Raw genomic sequence first — 17,882 nt, 5'->3', positions numbered from 1 at the left:
AACCTAAATTAAGCTGGGGGAGATGTTGGGAGGAGAGTGCTGCTCCCCAAGGCTCGCCTGCATGTGTTGTTTTCCATACTCTAATGTGATACACCATGTGAATCATCTCTGCAAGGCCGCATTACAGCTGAGGGTGTGTGATGCACACCGGTGTCTGTGTGTATTCGGTGTCTCTGTGTTTGCAAAATGGACGGACATTGAGAGAGGAACCAAGAGACGCGGGCACCGATCCAGCTTTGAAGGATTTCGGCAAGCTCCCGCTGCATTTGTGTCAAACCCAGAGCTGCAGAGCTGACGTCCCAAGCTTGAGTGTCCACATAGCCTCAGAATATAACGAACAAACCTGCACCACGCAGACGCGAGAAACTGGAGGACGCGCTCTGATTCATGAAGAAAGTACAGCGGTTTTCATTTTTTTCAAGAAGGAATTGTCATTGAAAAGAAATAACTTATTGAGAAGGCTGCTACAAAGTTTTCCTCTAGAGTGTCGTGACTCCCGGTCCATTTTCTCCTGGACTTGGTCGTTTAAAGGTGCATTAAGGAGTTTTTCAACTTTAGAAATACTTATTTTCCACCATAAAAATGTTACAAATATTCAATGATGTGTACAACGTGCCCTGACATATTCATTGCAAGTACTGCTAACAGCGCTAAATTGTCACCTGAAAGTTGCAGTGCCGGTCCGGCAATTTGTATTTCTTGGGGAGAATTTGAGAGGATGTGACGTAATGCTCGCTCCTGCTGGCCTGACTCGCTTAGCTTTCGTTTTGTCCGCCATTACTCCGCCAGATGCTTAGCGAGCAACAACTGAGCAGTATTGAGGATGGAGCTTCCAGAAAGTAAGAAAAGACCAGCTTCTAGCACTGCCACAGCTCCAGCACAGACTCCACCAGGCAAAGGAAACTTAGAGGTTACTCGAGCGCAACTAAAAGAGCGAGGAAGGAGTTCCGCTCTTCCGTGCACGTACATGGATGCAAGGCACAGACACAAGTGTTTCACTGAGCTGCAGTTACGCCCAAGGCCTGCAGGGGCCGTTGTTTCACATGAAACGTGCAAACTCCTTAATGCACCTTTAAGACTTGAGAGTCATAAAAATCCAAATTGGCCATCCTTGAGAATATTCATTTACACATTTTTGGAATAAAACCACACACACACACACACTCAAACAACACCTACTGGTGACCCAACGTGAAAACTACATCATTTTCAGCATTTCTGCCACTTCCATGTAAACGGACATTGTTTTCAAAGCATTGCACTGTAAACCTGAAACCTTCCTGAAACATGTGAACAGGGTTAAATGTAACTGAACAGGCCTGTTCCTGCTGTACTCTACCCAGAATAATCCACAAGTGCTTTATAATTACCTTAATGTATCCTTATTGGACAGTTTTGTCTCTGCTAATAAAGAGTCCAGTTATCGACTGACTCTTTCTTTTTCCAGCTCATGTCTGCCTTCCTCTCTTTCTCTCAAACACACATTATTGATCTGTTTCATTTACATTACATTCTCATTAGCCTCAAAGAGTATTTCAATTTTTACGAGCAGAATGATGGCGGCGCGGTGGAGAGAGCTGCACTCATCGACAGGTCCAATCGCACGGCTCATAATGTGTATTAATAAGCCTGATTTGGCAGTTCAGATTGTTGTCCGTGACTTTTTCGGTGAAATCTTTCATATTAATTTTCCATTGTCATCCCGTTAAGAAGCACAGCTGAAGCTTTTTTTTATCTCACCAGTGAAAAAATCCTCCTCAAACAATCTTTCTGGAAGCTGGATCCAGCCTCGTCGATGAAAATTAAAACTGTCGGCTCGCAATGTTCCTTTGTTTCTGCTGTTAGTGTGGCATCTGACTCTGTACATTTTTGCTCACTATTTTCCAAAAACCAGCAAAAAAGTGAATCTGCTTCTCTAAAAGAGAAATGTCCTGTTATTGCCATCTTTAAATTCACATTTTTATGCAGTCGTGAAGATACACCCGGCAGGATTTAAATAGCAGCACATCATTTTTATCAGCGGTAATCACAAACTGGGACGGCAGAGCAGCATTTTCTATTCCAGCACCGTGAAATAGAAAGATTGTAAATGACAGAATTAAAAGCACGGTTACGTCGGCAGTTAAAGTGCAGACTCGCAAGCATGAGACTTATTTTGACAACTGAAAAAAAAAACAGTTTAGGAGCAGAAAATACATAAATAGATACCATCGAATGAGGTATAAATAGTTTTTTTTTTGGGGGGTGGGGGGGTGTACATACAGCTGAATGGGATACACAGTGGTTAGGATGTCAGACCTAAAAAAATAAATCAGAGTTTTCTTTTTTACATATTCTAACACACATCAAACTCTACAAACAGAATGTCAACTTCCAGCTTTATTATTGTCATATACATCAACACATGCTTTTTGCTGAGTTGAAAGAACTCTAAAGTCTTCTGCGCTGTGAGAATAGGAGGAATTGTGTGGGGACAGTGTGATTTAAATTCATTTGGGAGTCTCATCCACCCTGCTGCTGAAAGCACAGCTCTAAACTGAATATGACAGTGGATAAATTGTTTAAAGCAGGCAGTAAATAAAGGATATGCATGCATTTTTCAGAGCCTGCCAGAGTGACAGCCTACAGTTTCCTAAGTGCATAAATTAATAAGAGATGACAGGTTTATTTATTGTAGTTATGATGTTCAAACTACACACATGAATTGAGTATTGTGAAGAAAAGATCATCTTGGGTTTCAACCTTCGAGGTCTCTGTGATTATTGTTACTTACTGGCCAATAAATCAGAAAGGGAAAGTTTATTTTTTTCTATTTAATCGACTTGCAATTGGAGTTACATTCATTAAAGCATCATATAGTCTTTGCCTCCTGTATATGCAGATTAGCAGGAATTGCATGGTCTGTTTACTATTTTCATGAAGCTATCACATTTTCTTTTTAATTATGAATAAGCTGAGCATTTTTTTGCAGCTCCATGCGGGGAACAAACACCAGCAGTGGGAGTTTTTGATCACAAGGTGGCATGCTTTAGGCTGAAGCGAGCCGCCATGCAGGAACACCTCAGAGGTCGTCATTCTCAAGCTTTCAGCGTCATGATGGGACGCAGCTTTACACAACCTGTTGTGAGGAGGCACACACAGCATTTTACGGTTAAACCAAACCACCGATTGCCTCATTACACATTCATTTATTTAGTTTTTTATCCAAACAAATATGAGTCATTCTAAAACAGTGCAGTCATGAGCCAGTGTCTCTCTGTTCAGCATATTCCTGGCAAAAGTGCAGATCAGCAGGTCAGTTCGTGACTTCCTCATAAATTTCTAAGAACTTTGTTCATGTCTTCAGTCAAATCTCGCTCTCAAAAACACCCAGCATTATTAGCAGCAATTCTGAAGTCTTATCAGTTTATCTGATCTCACACATGTACACAGTTCTGCGTCAACAGTCGTCAACCGCTTGTTTTCTTTCCGCAGAGTTGTTCCAACGTCGTCTTGAGGGAAGGGTCACGGCCCTGCCTGCTCCGAGTGTCCCCCTGCTGCATAACTGTGTCATCAAGAGGAGCAGAAAGCCCGAGAATGAGCCACTCGCCACACTCAGGAATGTTACAGCGAGAAGACGTCTGAAACACTCATGCCTGGCCGTAGAAATGGGCATTATGTGAAATCAAATGAGGAACTGGTCGTGCAGTATCTTCACTCATCATCAAATTTGCACACACTGAGGGTGTTAAATGCGACTGCGAACAGGAAGTCTATTGAGGGAAGACAACAAATAGACATGCTCAGCTGATCTGTAAACAATAAGAAAGTTGACTTGATCTGAACGCACCAGCTCGGATCACTTCACGCATGACTGTCTCCCTAAATTCCAGCCACGATCATGTTTGTCATCTTTACTCACATGGCCTTAAAAAGTCCTTTACATTATTCATCTGTTTCTCTTTGTCGAAGGGATTTTTTTTCCCCTCCTCACAACCCAAAGGAGTCGAGGTTTGACTGCCGTCAGACTGCAGAGAAGCTCACAATCCACGACAAGTAAACTCCAGGACCTGTCAGACGGCATGAGGAGTCGCACTGAAAAGAGACACAAAAATGAAACGCATCACGGGCTGCGAGTTAAATTCCCTGTGACAGGGCCACACAGAGAATACAAGCCAAACGTCCTGCAGCGAGACGCAGACTCTCCAAGAGTGCGCAGTCGATGTGTAGAGGACTGTTAATGCATCGCTGAAAGGAGATCTGAAAAGCTTTTGTTAGACTCATGAATCAAAATGTCCAATTCGTGTTTGAAGAAGTAACGTGGGGATTGAAAAGAAGTCTGAGCGGGACTTCACAGTTCATCAAGTTTGAAAACAAATCTCGTGTTTCAGCTTGTTTTAAAATTCAATATATGATATTGTTGTCAGTCCAAAGAGGGACGTTCTGGGTTTTAACTTCAGTTACTGTTCAGTTTCTGGAAAAATTACAAACAGTAGTTACAGCATTTATGAGATTCGGCATGAAATTGAAAATGAGAAAAAAAAAAAAAAGATTTGCCTAAGAATGAAAATGACAGCAAATGACAGAGTGACCAGAAAGGGGAACCTGAAGTTGTCACACAGGAAACTCCCACAGGTTCTCTTCCAGTGTCAGAAGCTGACAGACTCAAAGCAGCCAGTGAGGAGGGAGAACAGCAGTCCTCATTGTCTCAGTCAGGTAAGAATCTACTATACATTTATATACTTCAGACAAAAAGGGTGGAAGTTTGCTTCTTGAGTGGGTTTTGTACGAGCATCTGTCTGGCATTTGGATATTTTTGTGCATTTTTAATGATTTTCTTCCTGTTTGCTTTTTCATTAGATCTGATAATAAATGAGAACGTGAACGAACAGTTACAGTACCGCCTGTTGTGACTCTCTTAGGAAAGTCTTTAGGCTCCTGTGTTCTTGTTTTATATGGATCTGTGTCTGCAATGAAGACCAATATCACTAATCACTAATCACAATATCACTCAAAATATTTCTTTTTACCTTCCTTTCCACGTTGCAACCTCTTCAGAAACAATGCATCACAACAAACAGGTTGTGTTTGTTGTTGTTTTCTCCCCCTCTGTTTGCTTTTTGTGGTGATTCATTTAATCTTGATTTGTCCCAGATTGTTGACTTTATGTCGACATCCTATGCAACAGATAAAAATAGGTTGAAAAGGTGTTTTAGTTTCACAATTAGTAGCAGCTTACCACATTCTCCTGGTGGGGCTTTCCCCTCAAATTGCTACTGAATTACAGCTATTAAAGTAAAAAGCAGGTTGGAAGGCAGACAATTCCTCTAAATGACACTTAAAATAATGCTTTTTTTAAAAAAAATATTGAGCCTCCCTGGAACAACTTTACTCAGTTTTATTCAGCTGTGTAAAACACTTTTTAGATCATTCATATTTTAAATACATAATGAACATAGATTTTGGAAAGGTGTTTTTTTTTTTTTTTTTTTTTGCTAGTTTAAAATAGAAAAAAACGTAAACGCCACAAACAGCATAAAAAAGATGCTTCCAATTATTAATCCTGTTTTTATGTTGTTCTTTTGTTTCAGGCAGGAACAATGAAGTTGTGATTTTTTTTAAAATACAGTGCAATTTACAGAGCACTTAAAACAGATTAGAATAAAAATGATTTGTTGTATAAATTTGTTTTGTGATTTAATTTTGTAAAATAACTTTATTTGATCAAATCTTGAAAAAAAAACAGCACATGATTTTATGGAATTTTTGCTTTCTCCACTAACAAACAAAAATTTTACTCTTTTTTATTCAACTGCTGCAACTGTGTAATTTATGTTTCCAGTATATATATAAGGAGTGTGTGCGTGTGTGTTCATTCATGTGTGTGTGTGTCACATGTGTGAGAAAGAGATAAGAAGCAGGCGGATGTGTGGTTACATCCCACAACAAGCAGACGAGTTCCGGTAGCCTGCTCATGACTCATTTTTCTTCAGAATTTCAAGTAAATCAACTAATCCCCACACACACACACACACACACACACACACACACATGCTTCCGCCTCTCACTGTGTCACAGTTAATACTACAGTTAAATCACACATCTGAGCATGAACGGATGCACACACACACACACACACACACACACACACACACACACACACACACACACACACACACTCTCATGAAACCTCTGCTGGCATCTACAGAATTCTTGACATGTGAAGCCGAACAGCTGGGCGTCAGTGGCCTCCTCACTGTCTGCAGGAGCGATGCTTCCTTTCTGGGTGGTGTTTTGGGCGTTGCTCCCCGACGTGGCTTCGCTCTCAGCTCCAGAAAAGTGTGACTTCTATGAAAGCAGCAGCTCACAGAGCGGTAAGACTCAACCCGTGAAAACCTTCAAGAGAGACAGACGCGTACGGTCTGTTAATCACATCAGTGCCAGGAATGGTTGCAGTCATTAGCATGTAGTTATTCCTCTTTCAGCTTTTCAGTCAGACTGAAAGTGAAAAATAGTACTAATGATTTCACATGTCTGGCAAAGAAGTTGCTCGCAGTGGTTTTCTAGGCATGTTTCACAAACAAACCTCTTGTTTGTAAGTTTGTTTCACCGAAAATCTATGATTTAAGAAAGAAATGCAGATGCACTGTTCAAGCTGGTTATATTTTATCGCACACAGTATAGGACAGTTATGTAATCCTGTAAAACATTCACCACAAGTAGCTTTTACCTGTAATGAAATAGTTTTACAGTGTTTTGCCACAATTCAAATGACAGCTACTGAGAGCAGTTTGGGAGTATAAACTGTCCCTTTCACAGCGTCTCCATTGCTGGAATCCTTAAAATGCTACAATGACTATGAGTCCAATGTTGTTTGCAAATGGATGAAACAGGGAAACCAGACGTTGCAGCTCTGGTCTGTAACCAAGGACGGCAGGTAAATTAAACAGTAAGTGAAAAATATGTACGTTTGGAAACCGTGCACCGTCTAACAGCGTTGTGTTTGTGTCTTTTCAGGAAGTTGTGTTTGCCGTTCGATGCTGCGGATGCAGCTGAGGAAAGAACTGACAACTGTATTTTTGAAGTTTATGCTTTAGGACACAACATTAAGTACACAGTCACCTTCAGCATGGAGCCACAAAGCCTCTGCTCCCCTGTTCTGAAAACTCCTCTGAATCTTCAGCAGCACTGTGAGTTCAACTTTTTATCCTGTATGCAGGTGAATAAATACAGCTTTACACGACTGTTATTTATTTATTTATTTATTTTTGTCTTTGTGTTGCACAGTGAAAGCGCTTCCACCTGTGAATCTGTCCACGCATGATGCCGGAGAAGGAGCCAGACGGCTGTGCTGGAGCAGTCCCTACCCGTCCTCGTCCTCGCTGAACAGAAACCTCAGTTACCAGCTGAGCTACAGGACACAGGGACAGGACGGCTGGACTGTGAGCACGAAACACACAAACCACATTACTAACCCTAACCCTAACCAAATTACAAAACTCAACCAAAAAAACCAAAAAAAACCAAAAGAAAATGTAACTTGTAACCGCCATTAACGGACGCTTTCCTTCTCCACTTCACATTTACGGCAGTTTGAACACGTTGGTGAATTATATTTAGCGACGATGAAGAAACTAGTCCCTTTATACCCGTTAATCATTCTGGATTTCCTCTCACAGGAAGATTTAAAACCCACGGGACCCGTTCCGTGTTTGAATCTATATGCAAAGCGAACATGGCAGTTTGCTCAGTGACGCTCACAAGACTTTAAACACAAGCTGAATGACTGTTTTTGTATTCCAGACTTACACGTATGTTTTACTAAATTGCGGAAATCAGGATATATATTCAGATATTTATTTCCACATCTTTTGAGCCTGAGTGAAGCGGGGAGTCACAGCACATCTACTGTCACATTCCGCAGATGAAGCACGTCAAAACCAGCAGCACGACGCTGGAGAGGAGCTCGTTGCTTCCAGGCCACCGGTATGAAGCCCGGGTGAGGGTGAGGGCCAGCGTGGGCCAGTGGAGCGACTGGAGCCCTGTGGTCACCTGGCAGACTGAACAAGGTACAACAAAGACTCCCCTTTACTTCGTCTCATCTCATTTCAAAACAGAGGTTTTTGAGAAAGAACAAAAGTCCGCCTTGCTCTTATCTCCCCTCTTTGCATGAAGACGTTCTGCAGCCTCCCGCTTTGCATTGTGTGCTGCGCGGAGAGAGGGAGGTGATGTGTAGCTGGGAGGTGAGAGCAGAGCTGGCCGATTTTATTACCTACCAGCTGGAGTGTCAAGACAAACAGACTGCGCCGTAAGTTGAGCGTGACGCTGGCGATACCACCTGGCTGCTGCTGAATAATGCATCCATCCAGGTATGACGCAATCCTTCAGTGACGCGACTCCTTCTTCCTCTTCCCCTCCTGTGATCCTCCTGAAAGATGCTGTGAGAACTTGACGGTCAGTTCTGAGTCTGGCGGGACGATGCGGAGGTACAGCTGCCTGCTGATGGACCCTGAACGCCAGCTGCTGAGCCTCAGACCCATGCAAAACGCCAAGACCTTCAAGGCCCAGGAACACAGTAAGCAGACAAAAACCAGAACTGTGCCGCGGAGAGGTAATATTTGCTCTGAGCGAAGTGAGGAGGAAAGAGAGTGTGCCAAATTAAAAACACACAATGGGGCGATAAACCTGCAGGAGGCTGTGCACGGAGCTGAACACTGAATAAACGTCATTAAGTACCAGTTGCTCACTGCACTGTTGTAAGATTGATCGGGTGCGATGACATCAGATTCAGACACTAAATAAACCTGATCTGCTTAATTTGATGAAGCAAAGAATGTTTTGTTTCTCCTGAGAGCCAAAAGATTATGACCGCCTGCCTATTATTGTGCAAGAACAGCCTGTCGAGGCATGGAATGGTTCCAGACATGTGGTCAGTGGTAATCTGTCACCGGTGGAATTCAGATATAAGCTCACGTCTCAAACCTCTGAGGCCACGGCTGCCCCTTCAGATGCTATTTGGAAGATGCTCCGCAGTCATGCAGCATCTTACTTTGTTCTCATCAGACATCAAATCACCTTCAGGAACAAAATGTCCACTTTGTTCGGATATATGTCCCATCTACTGATCTAAACTAAAACATGATCGTTATTCAGTTGAGAGTGATAGTTCAGATGACTGGTGCAGACTGTTTTCACCATGTAAAGGTCCACACAGTTTGGGACTTTCCATTCAGACATGACCTGCTGCTGAATACTGGACCCTGCTGGCAGTGATGAGACATCACAGTGAGAAGACTGATATCCGAGCGGATGGCATGCCTTTTCATTTTGAAAAGGCAGAAATAATGTTTTAAACTGACGTTAAGAATCATTTTTATCATAAATTTGAATATCGGGACGGGAGACTATCGAGGAGTCTGGACTATCAATCTGTTTTCTCTGTGGGTCTCTCAGGTCAGTCAGGTTGAACTGATGAAGCTTCTAAGACAGAAAGTTTGAGAAGGTCCAGTAGCCTTTCAGACTGAGGATCTAGCGGCAGATTATATACAATTTACAAAGCTCAGATGGAATGAGATGTTTTTGGGGGTTTTTTTGACCATGCCATGCAGCAGATGCATAACTCTCTGTCACTGTAATTTCACACAGTCCGTCCCAAACCTCCAGGGGACGTAAAGATTGAGGAGAAAGGCAACAACTGGAACGTGCATTGGGTGAAACCGAGTACGCCATACGTTAGCCTGGCCTACGAGGTGTGTTACTACAGAACAGAGGACCCGGTGAGGAACTTCTTTCTTCTGTGCACAAACTAGAACGTTATCCAGATATTCAGTTTTTACGTGACAGCGATGCGTGTTGTGTTATTAGGAATCTCCTGTACTGGAGAACACTTCAGAGGAGGCCACATCATGGACCATCCCTGGAAACTCTCTCACCCCGTCCCAGAAATACAAGGTCAAGGTCAGATCAGTGCTCGGTTCTCGATCCTACAGAGGAATCCCCTCCGAGTGGACTGAGCCCCTGGACTGGACCTCAAATGAAGGTGATCTCACACTAACATTAAGAAAACAAATGAAATATTGAAAATGTATATACTCGACACGGCTTTGGAGTCTATTTAAATAAGTCTGATCTCATATTCTTTATTTTTTATTTCTTTATTTTTCTAACATTACTGGAGGTAGATATCAGCACAGACGTTTTCAAGCTCACTCTATTTTTTTGCCCCCCTGACAGAGAGCTGGTCCTACACCACCTTCATCTCCATCCTCATCACTGTGATTATCACTACGGTCTTCCTCACTTTGTACTGCACTATTCCAGCTTGCCAACGGTACGATGACTGTGTGCATGCTGAACACGTCCAGCAAAATCTACTAAGTCGTTATTAATGTTCCGTTTGGGTTTTCATGGGGATTTTTCATTTTAAAGAACTTTCTCTTTGAACAATTAGGCATTTACTCCTGTGGGTGGATTCTGTTCCGTCTCCAAGAAAAAGCAAAATCATCTGTGAGATAAAGGTGAGACTGGCTCATTTTACAGTTTGAATCCATTTTTTCCCCCCTTGCGGTTTGACTGTCGGATTTTTTTCTTGATATTATTTAACGGCAACTTCTCGTAATGTGTATTTAATGTTGTCGTGTTGTTTTACGATCCAGTCTGCCACCTGTAAGGCCGTGTTGCTGAGCGAGAAAACATCCATAAGCAAGGTGCAACACCTGGACGGCATGTCTGCAGGGTAATATGCTTCAAAGGAAAATAACAACATGCTCCCCACAGCGCGAGATTTAATCTACAGCTGCTCCAACTCCAATCATAATAAAAATGATGCAGTGATAAGTCAGGACAAACTACTCTGCGGGACAAAATGTCACCTATCAGCAGCCAGCACTCCAGCCAAGTGAATATAAAATGACAAGGTGATGCATAAAAGCAACAATTACCCTGACTTTCTCTCCACCTGCAGCTCCTGTGATGTTTTACCGTGGCCAATCAAGGACACCGAAAAGAAGGGTCAGGACGAGGGCTGCCGGGACTGCAATAACCAGCCCCCCTCATCTGCGGAGGTTAACGGCTCCGACGTGTCTTCTATAAGCTTCAGCGGGCCGTACATCGTCTTTGAGGTCAGACACTCGCCAACGTGGTCATTTGTCTTGCACCCAGACACAGACAGCTCCTCAGACACTTTTTTTCTTTAAATCACACAAAAAGGCCAAAACACTCCTTGCTTTCATATAGTGCTGACTGTTTAACATCCTGAGCAATTTTTTGTTTTAATACCACTGAAACTCACAGCAGGATAAAAACAAAATGAAGTTCTCGGCTGAGCGGTAACAAAATCGGTCAGGAACACTTTGACACGTTATTGCTCAGTAATGTGAGAATGTGAATGCAGAAAAGGGGAATATCGTGCCCAAAAAAAGGAAGTCGTCACTCAGGGTCAAGAAAAAGGAAACTGTTCAGCAAAATGAACCGTAACGTGAATTTTTACACTTTAGCCAAGGTTCAGTTACAGGCAGCACATGGTTAGACATTTTCAGTTGAGATACTAACAACAATGAATATGAACGTACAACTGCTTTACTGCAGTAAAGTAGTATTGCATTGATATATCATTTAAGTGATACTGTTAACATCAAGTTAAGGTAAGCGTCTTACAATCGGCCGAACACTGTAGAGGGGCACTACATGTGTGTTGATTACAATGTCATCAAGATATGCTTTACAGTTAGAAACTCCCCTCAACACTGTGTGGATCAAGCAGTGGAGCATATCAAACAGCATCACAGAACACTGTTAACAGCTGTCACAGAAGCAGACATCTCAGATGTGCCGTTTGTCAGAGGCACTTGCCAGTAACCTTTTGGCAGATCTAACTTTGTGTCATAGCGAGCAGCTCCGACCTTGTAAACAATCCTCTCTGTGAGGCAGGGAGAACTAGTCAGGCTTGGTGAAATTATTCACGTTCCTAAAATCGGTGCAGAAGTGTGACATTGCTTCAGTCTTCAGCATCAACACTCAAGGAGCGCTCCAAAGGACCTGAGCGTTGGGCAGTGTGGCCATGCTTTTGCAGACACACAACACCTCTTTCTGCATCTGAACCCTTGTTGGATTCACATGAAAAGTATGCTGTTTTATGGGGAAGCTATCACCTCCGTCAGTGTCATGTTTTGAAGCCATTGTTTGGGATTGTATGTCTGAAAAAACAAGACCAAGTGTCAGCTTTATGTGGCTGTCTAAGGTTCCCTCACCACCAGCTCATTGTGTTGAGGTGTTCAGAGTCACAGGCAGTACTTTGGTTGGTCCTGAAGACTTTTCACAACCCCCTGGAAACTTCAGGCTTCAGCATGTTGGCATGGCGTACCTGACTCTAATGTCTCCGATCAGGTGTGTAAACACCAATCTGTCTCATTACGTTTTCAACCTTGTGAGGACCAGCAAACTTTGCTTGCAATGCAGGACCAGACAGAGGGAGACAAACCAAAACACAGGCAGCAGGTTGCAAGTATGTCTAGTAAAAGTGAATTTCCATTTTTAACTGACTCACTAATAAAGCTTTTCTTGTTAATTCACACGCAAGATTGAAATGCTCTCTTGAAATAACTGACATACTCAAGAACGGACTTGTCAGGAAGTAGCTAATCAGTCAGCTGTTCAAGCAACAGCTTCAGGCGACCTCGAACTGCCTGACCAAATACTCAGCTCAACTGGGCTAAAACCTACCGACTCTTGAAGAGTTTCACAGATCGCCAAAAACATCAAAGATACACCACCAGCCTGTTTCAAGGAAGTAACTAATTAACCATTGTTCTGAGGGTTTGGTGAAAGTCCCCTGGCTCCAAGAATGATAAGCGTCACATTTCAAATATGGCCAGAGTAAGTATTTCAGTACTAGGTTTTACCTACTCTTAGGATACACTACTCTGAGGATGCCATCTTCCAGACCAACTATTTCTTTTGGGCAACAATGCAGTTACACAGGAGACTAAAGATGGGTTTCTACAAGCCGCCAGATATTAATGCCTGGAGAAAAAATAGTTTATGTGACAGTTTACCTTTAGCTGGCTCTGCTATAGAGGAAGAAGCTACCATATCTGTGGATGGCTTAGAATCTCATGTCCAGGGGGGACAAGACATCTCTGAAAGGTCAATCTCATTGTTAACCTGACGCACTCAATCACAGTTCACAACACATGGGATTTTAAGATCTTCTGATGCTCTCAGGATCAGAATCAGAAACGGGTTTATTGCCGAATACAGTAGCCTATACGAGGAATTTGTTTTGGTGGAGGTGCAAACAAAGGCAAAATAAGGGACAGATTTAAAAAGGCACAAGTATAAAATATAAATAGAAGGAATTAAGACACAAACAAATAACACAATAGCAATGACAACAATAAATATGGAGACGATCACTACTACTCAATTACAGTGAATGTAAACATTTTACCAGCAGCTAAGCCATTACCAAAGACTACATCAATGTCCTCGATAGGCTCCGGGAGAGTTGGCACTGTCACAGGATCAGTAACGAAATCAGACTGAAAATAAACACGAAGCAATGAGACTCTGATCCCTCAACCTCAGAAAAGAGCACATTCATCGGTGAAAGTTTTTTTTTTTTTTTCCAAAAGCTGTAAAGTTCTTTCCAACAACAAAAACTGACAAGTTCCACTGTCCCGTAGGATGCAGAGAGGGACGCGGTTTTCTGACTCAGATATGGCCGCAGAACGAACTGTGGCACAAAAAGATCACACTCAGGACTGCCATTGAAAGATTAATTAACACCTACAACACCAGGGTCTTGGACAGCAGGCACACAGGAGCTGCTGATGACACTAAGGGAATTATAACCGCTTCAAACCAATTTCTACAGGCATTGGATGTGCAACTGGCACTATTAGCCCAATAGGTTTAGTAAACTGCTCTGGGAAAAGCTCGACAGTCTGCTATGAGGTGGACAGGTTTTTTTACCCAAAAACCTCTCCTCTGCAGCCTTTGCAGCAGGTGCTGGTGCTCCAGGTCTGTTCAGAAACTGATCTACCCGACTCTGTTGAACAGATGAATCCATTTTCTCAAGCAATAGGTCAACAGAAGTTTTTCTTGTCTCCCTTGGATTTACTGCCTGTTTAGACTGCAGGAGCAGCGTCACTGCCATGAAGCTCAGCAGTAGCTGCACTTTAAGAGAGTGAAGAGGCTGCTGTGCATTAGGAGCTTCGCTACAGATGAAACTCCATGTCTGACTGTAGAAATACAAAGAGCTTTGAAACAATCCACACAAGCCCCCAAACCACCAAACTGCAACCTTCCCTTTGACCCTGGTACCAGTCACACAGGACACCTTCACTGCAAACAGATCCGCAACAAAAGACATGCTTTTCTATTTATTCCCAAACAAAGCAGGGCACAGACAGAAAGGTGTCTGCTGTGGGATCGAGGGAGTGAGAATAAACCTGGCAGTGGACCTTTTGTAGGCTCTGCCCACCTCCTGCAGGTGCTGCCAGTTACTGATCAGCTGCTCCTGCAGCAGAGCCAGTCATTAGAAAAGAAGTGAACGCAACATTGGATGCAACAATATCGTTTGCATTTAAAGTTTCAAATCATATGGCATTACAGAGTATTTCCACTGTTTAAATCAATATTCAAACAATTTGATCTGCATCTATGTGGCCAATAAGTTAATTCTCTACAGAGAAAAATCCATGTACCATGTATTTGTTTAACATTGTGTAATTTGTTTATCACTGTCTGTGTGAGAAAGGTACTTTGAACACAGATATTTTATCAAGGCTTGTTGAATGGAAAGCCTGTCATAAATGTTAAATACTGTTAAAAAGCAACAAATAGTTTGAGTACTTTGACAAAAGTATTTCTGAAAAACAGAAATTGGAATTGGGTGGTTTATAAAATGAGCGAGAGAGCGAGAGAGAGAGAAAATGATGATAATGAATAACACACTTGTTCCTTTTTCCCTCCCAGTCATTAGAGGAACTTGCGAAGTCGGTGGAGCTCCAGAGTAAAGACACAGACCCGCCATGTTCTCCGCCAATGAACTTCACCCTGTATGGAGACGGCTACGTGTGGCTGCCGCGGCACATCGTCTCCATGTCAGCACAGGATCTCACGTCGCACAGTGGTGGCAGCACGAACCACAGCTCAGTCCAGAGTGTTGAGGACGCCCGGCCCCGGCCTGGTGCCGAGCTTCACTCAGGCAGTCGGTCCGACCTCCGTGAGTCCATCAGCGAGGACCGACTCCCAGAATACACCCCGGGACCTCCCATGGCTTGGCCTCAAGCTGGCACCATTCAGCCCTCTGGATACTGCCATCTCCCCGCAGCCTTTATGACAGCGCCACAGTAACCGAGAGAACGCTGAAGGACATCTCAAGGCTCTGCAGCAGATTTAATTATATGGTTTCCACACATTTTCAACGTACTTCTTTACTTTCTTTTCACTGGGTGAGCAGTTCAATGTGAAAGCATTTGTAGGAGCGTTTTACCTTATCTGTGCCAACATCAAATCAGCTGGTCCTCCAGTGTCTGACCATTGGAGGGCAGTAGTGAGCCAGTCTGTGAGGGCAATGCAAGCACAGGAGGGATTTTCTAAGCCTTTCTTTCCAAGCTGTTTGAAGCTTCCCCACACATTTTGAGTCAGGACAGCAGCCACGCACTGGAAGTTCAAAGTGTCTCATTGATATGGAGCTGGCGTTTGAGGAAATTCTTCAGTGACTTATGTACATTTTCATCTTTTCCTCCTCAGCATTGCACCCAGGATGTGCATTTACATCAGAGATTCTTCAGAACTGTGTTGAAATCTGCCGCTTCTCTGTCACTTCTTCAAACCCCCTGCCTTTGTCACAGCTGACGCAGAACGTGTTCTTCTTTGGCAAAAAGACTGAGTCAATTTTGCTGACGCCACTTGTGTACGACATACATGTCATTACAAATGTGTGTGAGCTGGGCAACAAGTGCAACCTGGATGTTGGGCTCGCATTGGAGGAAGTGAGAGATGACTGAGGTGTACAGGAAGGTCAGGATCAGCCAGCGTTATGGCAGTGGTTCATTTATTACACTGGAATGCTGGGAGTCTGTCGGCTAATGGGCAGGAATTTAAGAAACCAGAAACCACAGGTTATTTGTGTACAGGAAATATGGTTAAGACCACAACTGGAAGGAAGAGAAAGAAGAAGGATGTAACTAGAGCAGGATGTAAATACAGTGGGGTGTAACGATCGCGCGGTTTTGTACAGTACAAACTGCTGCTGCAGTGCAAGACAGTGTGAGGCTAACAAGAAGATTTGAAAGCCATCAGTGTAGCTAAAAAGTCCAGCTATTGCAGTATGTCTGCTGTGTCTGTCAATATGTACAGTGACATTATATTAATAAACACATTTTGTGAAACATGTATGTGTATTCTTTACTTAAAATAGAAAAGCCTTGTTGTACATCAATTTAAATGCTGTAACTTTGAAAAGCAAAAGTAATCACAGGGAAGAAATTCCAATACAAATCAAGGATGGATTTTGTACATGTCAGGGTGGAGTATGTGAGAGAACACCTGGTCCCAGGATGAACCCGACAGAGCTGATGCACGGGATATCTTCATTAAAAAATCAGAACAAAGCAACTTTGACCCCTCAACACCTATGAGCTACAGGTACAGCTTTGCAGCAAAGCCAGACACATTGTCTGGTTCTTACACAGCTTGCCAGGGCCATCTGGTGGTAACAAATCTCACTGCACTTTGGGAAAACGGCACTCATTCAGTCCCACGTTCTCTGGAATGAAAATCATATTAAGTGTACGAAAATAAGTGAGGCGTTGAGTATAGTAACCTCAGTTTGGTTCAAAAGTTAAAAAAATAATTGCAGTGTAATAATGCTGACTGAGAAGCTGCGCTTATGCTTAAACAAATGGACCCTGCTTGGCAAAAATCCACCTTTTATCCAATGCTGAAGATCTTCATCACAGACTAACCCTGAGAAGACACACTCACTTATAGAATGACTTACTGAAAGAAAAAATCTGTTTTGTTTGTTTACAAAGCCTGAGTGACCAGAGAAAACTGTCATAGTCACAGGGATAACATGCAACGCCACACAGAGCGGCTCAGGACGGAACCAACACTGGCTTTTCCTGCAATCAAGCCATGCTTCCCCTGGCATGAAAGAAATAAATACTAAAAGACAACCTATTTTCTTCTTTAGAATAGAAGGTTAAACTACCTGAATACTTCTACTGTGAAGCCACTGTGTAACAAGTACTTTATAAGTTGCAGATATCTATAATATTTATCAGTTTCAAACTGTTTGATTCAGAACAGTCGCTAATATGAAGCTGAACATTTTGTCAGAGTCCATCTTTACTCAGTAGGCTGGATCAATAGGCTCGTTCCAAATGTTCCCCATATGCAATAAACTCATTTTTATCTATTACTTTCTATATATATTACAAATGATCACAAATGAAATCTTAATCCTGATCTGATGTGCTGCAGTTTCTCTCCTATCCCTGTGCAGCTGGGAACTTTTCTGAAACGGTGACAGAAAACATGCATCTGTTCCCACAGTTTCCCGTAGAAGCGCACCCAAGCACGGCAGCGTCTTCTGCACTTCAGAGGACACAACCTTGAACTGAACTCTGAGAGATGTTTGGAAAACAAAACCGTCGGCCCTCCTCTCCCGGCCTCCCAGCAGTTCCTCACCCCAGCAGTTATTGATTTACATTACACAGGTTTGCTTTTGTCTCCGTTAGAAAGACGTGTTCCAATTATGCAACTGTGTGGGCAGATTTCCACACCAGACAGCTAATACCCGGACGACACACCCGAGCACGCACGCAGATCGTCTGATCTGTTTCTCCATTTATCGTCGCATCCGTTCATCACGAGGAGACTTCAAGGTCTGC

General features: G+C 42.9%; 1 protein-coding gene across 4 annotated transcripts; it reads left to right on the top strand.

Moving 5' to 3' along the window:
* The first annotated feature begins 4,633 nt into the window (after window positions 1–4,633).
* Window positions 4,634–16,370, top strand: csf2rb (colony stimulating factor 2 receptor subunit beta). Of its 4 annotated transcripts, XM_030090208.1 has the most exons (16): window positions 4,660–4,695; window positions 5,888–5,980; window positions 6,188–6,353; window positions 6,799–6,916; window positions 6,997–7,169; window positions 7,267–7,421; window positions 7,904–8,048; window positions 8,155–8,287; window positions 8,415–8,554; window positions 9,625–9,755; window positions 9,844–10,018; window positions 10,213–10,309; window positions 10,430–10,496; window positions 10,635–10,714; window positions 10,943–11,099; window positions 14,956–16,370. In XM_030090208.1, exons 3-16 carry the CDS (start codon window positions 6,251–6,253, stop codon window positions 15,334–15,336), a joined length of 2,055 nt encoding a protein of 684 aa, XP_029946068.1. In that variant the 5' UTR covers window positions 4,660–4,695; window positions 5,888–5,980; window positions 6,188–6,250; the 3' UTR covers window positions 15,337–16,370. The 4 variants fall into 4 exon arrangements, with proteins under 4 accessions (XP_029946066.1, XP_029946068.1, XP_029946069.1 ...); XM_030090206.1 differs by lacking the exon at window positions 5,888–5,980 and having other exon boundaries at window positions 4,634–4,695; XM_030090209.1 differs by lacking the exon at window positions 5,888–5,980 and having other exon boundaries at window positions 4,677–4,695; window positions 6,246–6,353.
* Window positions 16,371–17,882: the final 1,512 nt, after the last annotated feature.

Source organism: Salarias fasciatus, chromosome 4 (assembly GCF_902148845.1).
Source record: "Salarias fasciatus chromosome 4, fSalaFa1.1, whole genome shotgun sequence".
Classification (NCBI taxonomy): Eukaryota; Metazoa; Chordata; class Actinopteri; order Blenniiformes; family Blenniidae; genus Salarias; species Salarias fasciatus.
The sequence above is the reverse complement of the archived record's forward strand: the minus strand, read 5'-3'. Positions and strand labels throughout refer to the sequence as shown.

Bases quoted from the DNA above. Each gene is read 5' to 3' on its own strand.
- csf2rb (XM_030090206.1), top strand. From the start codon at position 6,251: ATGCTTCCTTTCTGGGTGGTGTTTTGGGCGTTGCTCCCCGACGTGGCT. The intron at 7,422-7,903 runs GTGAGCACGAAA...CACATTCCGCAG, and splicing joins AGGGACAGGACGGCTGGACT to ATGAAGCACGTCAAAACCAG. The intron at 10,019-10,212 runs GTGATCTCACAC...CCCCCCTGACAG, and splicing joins GGACTGGACCTCAAATGAAG to AGAGCTGGTCCTACACCACC.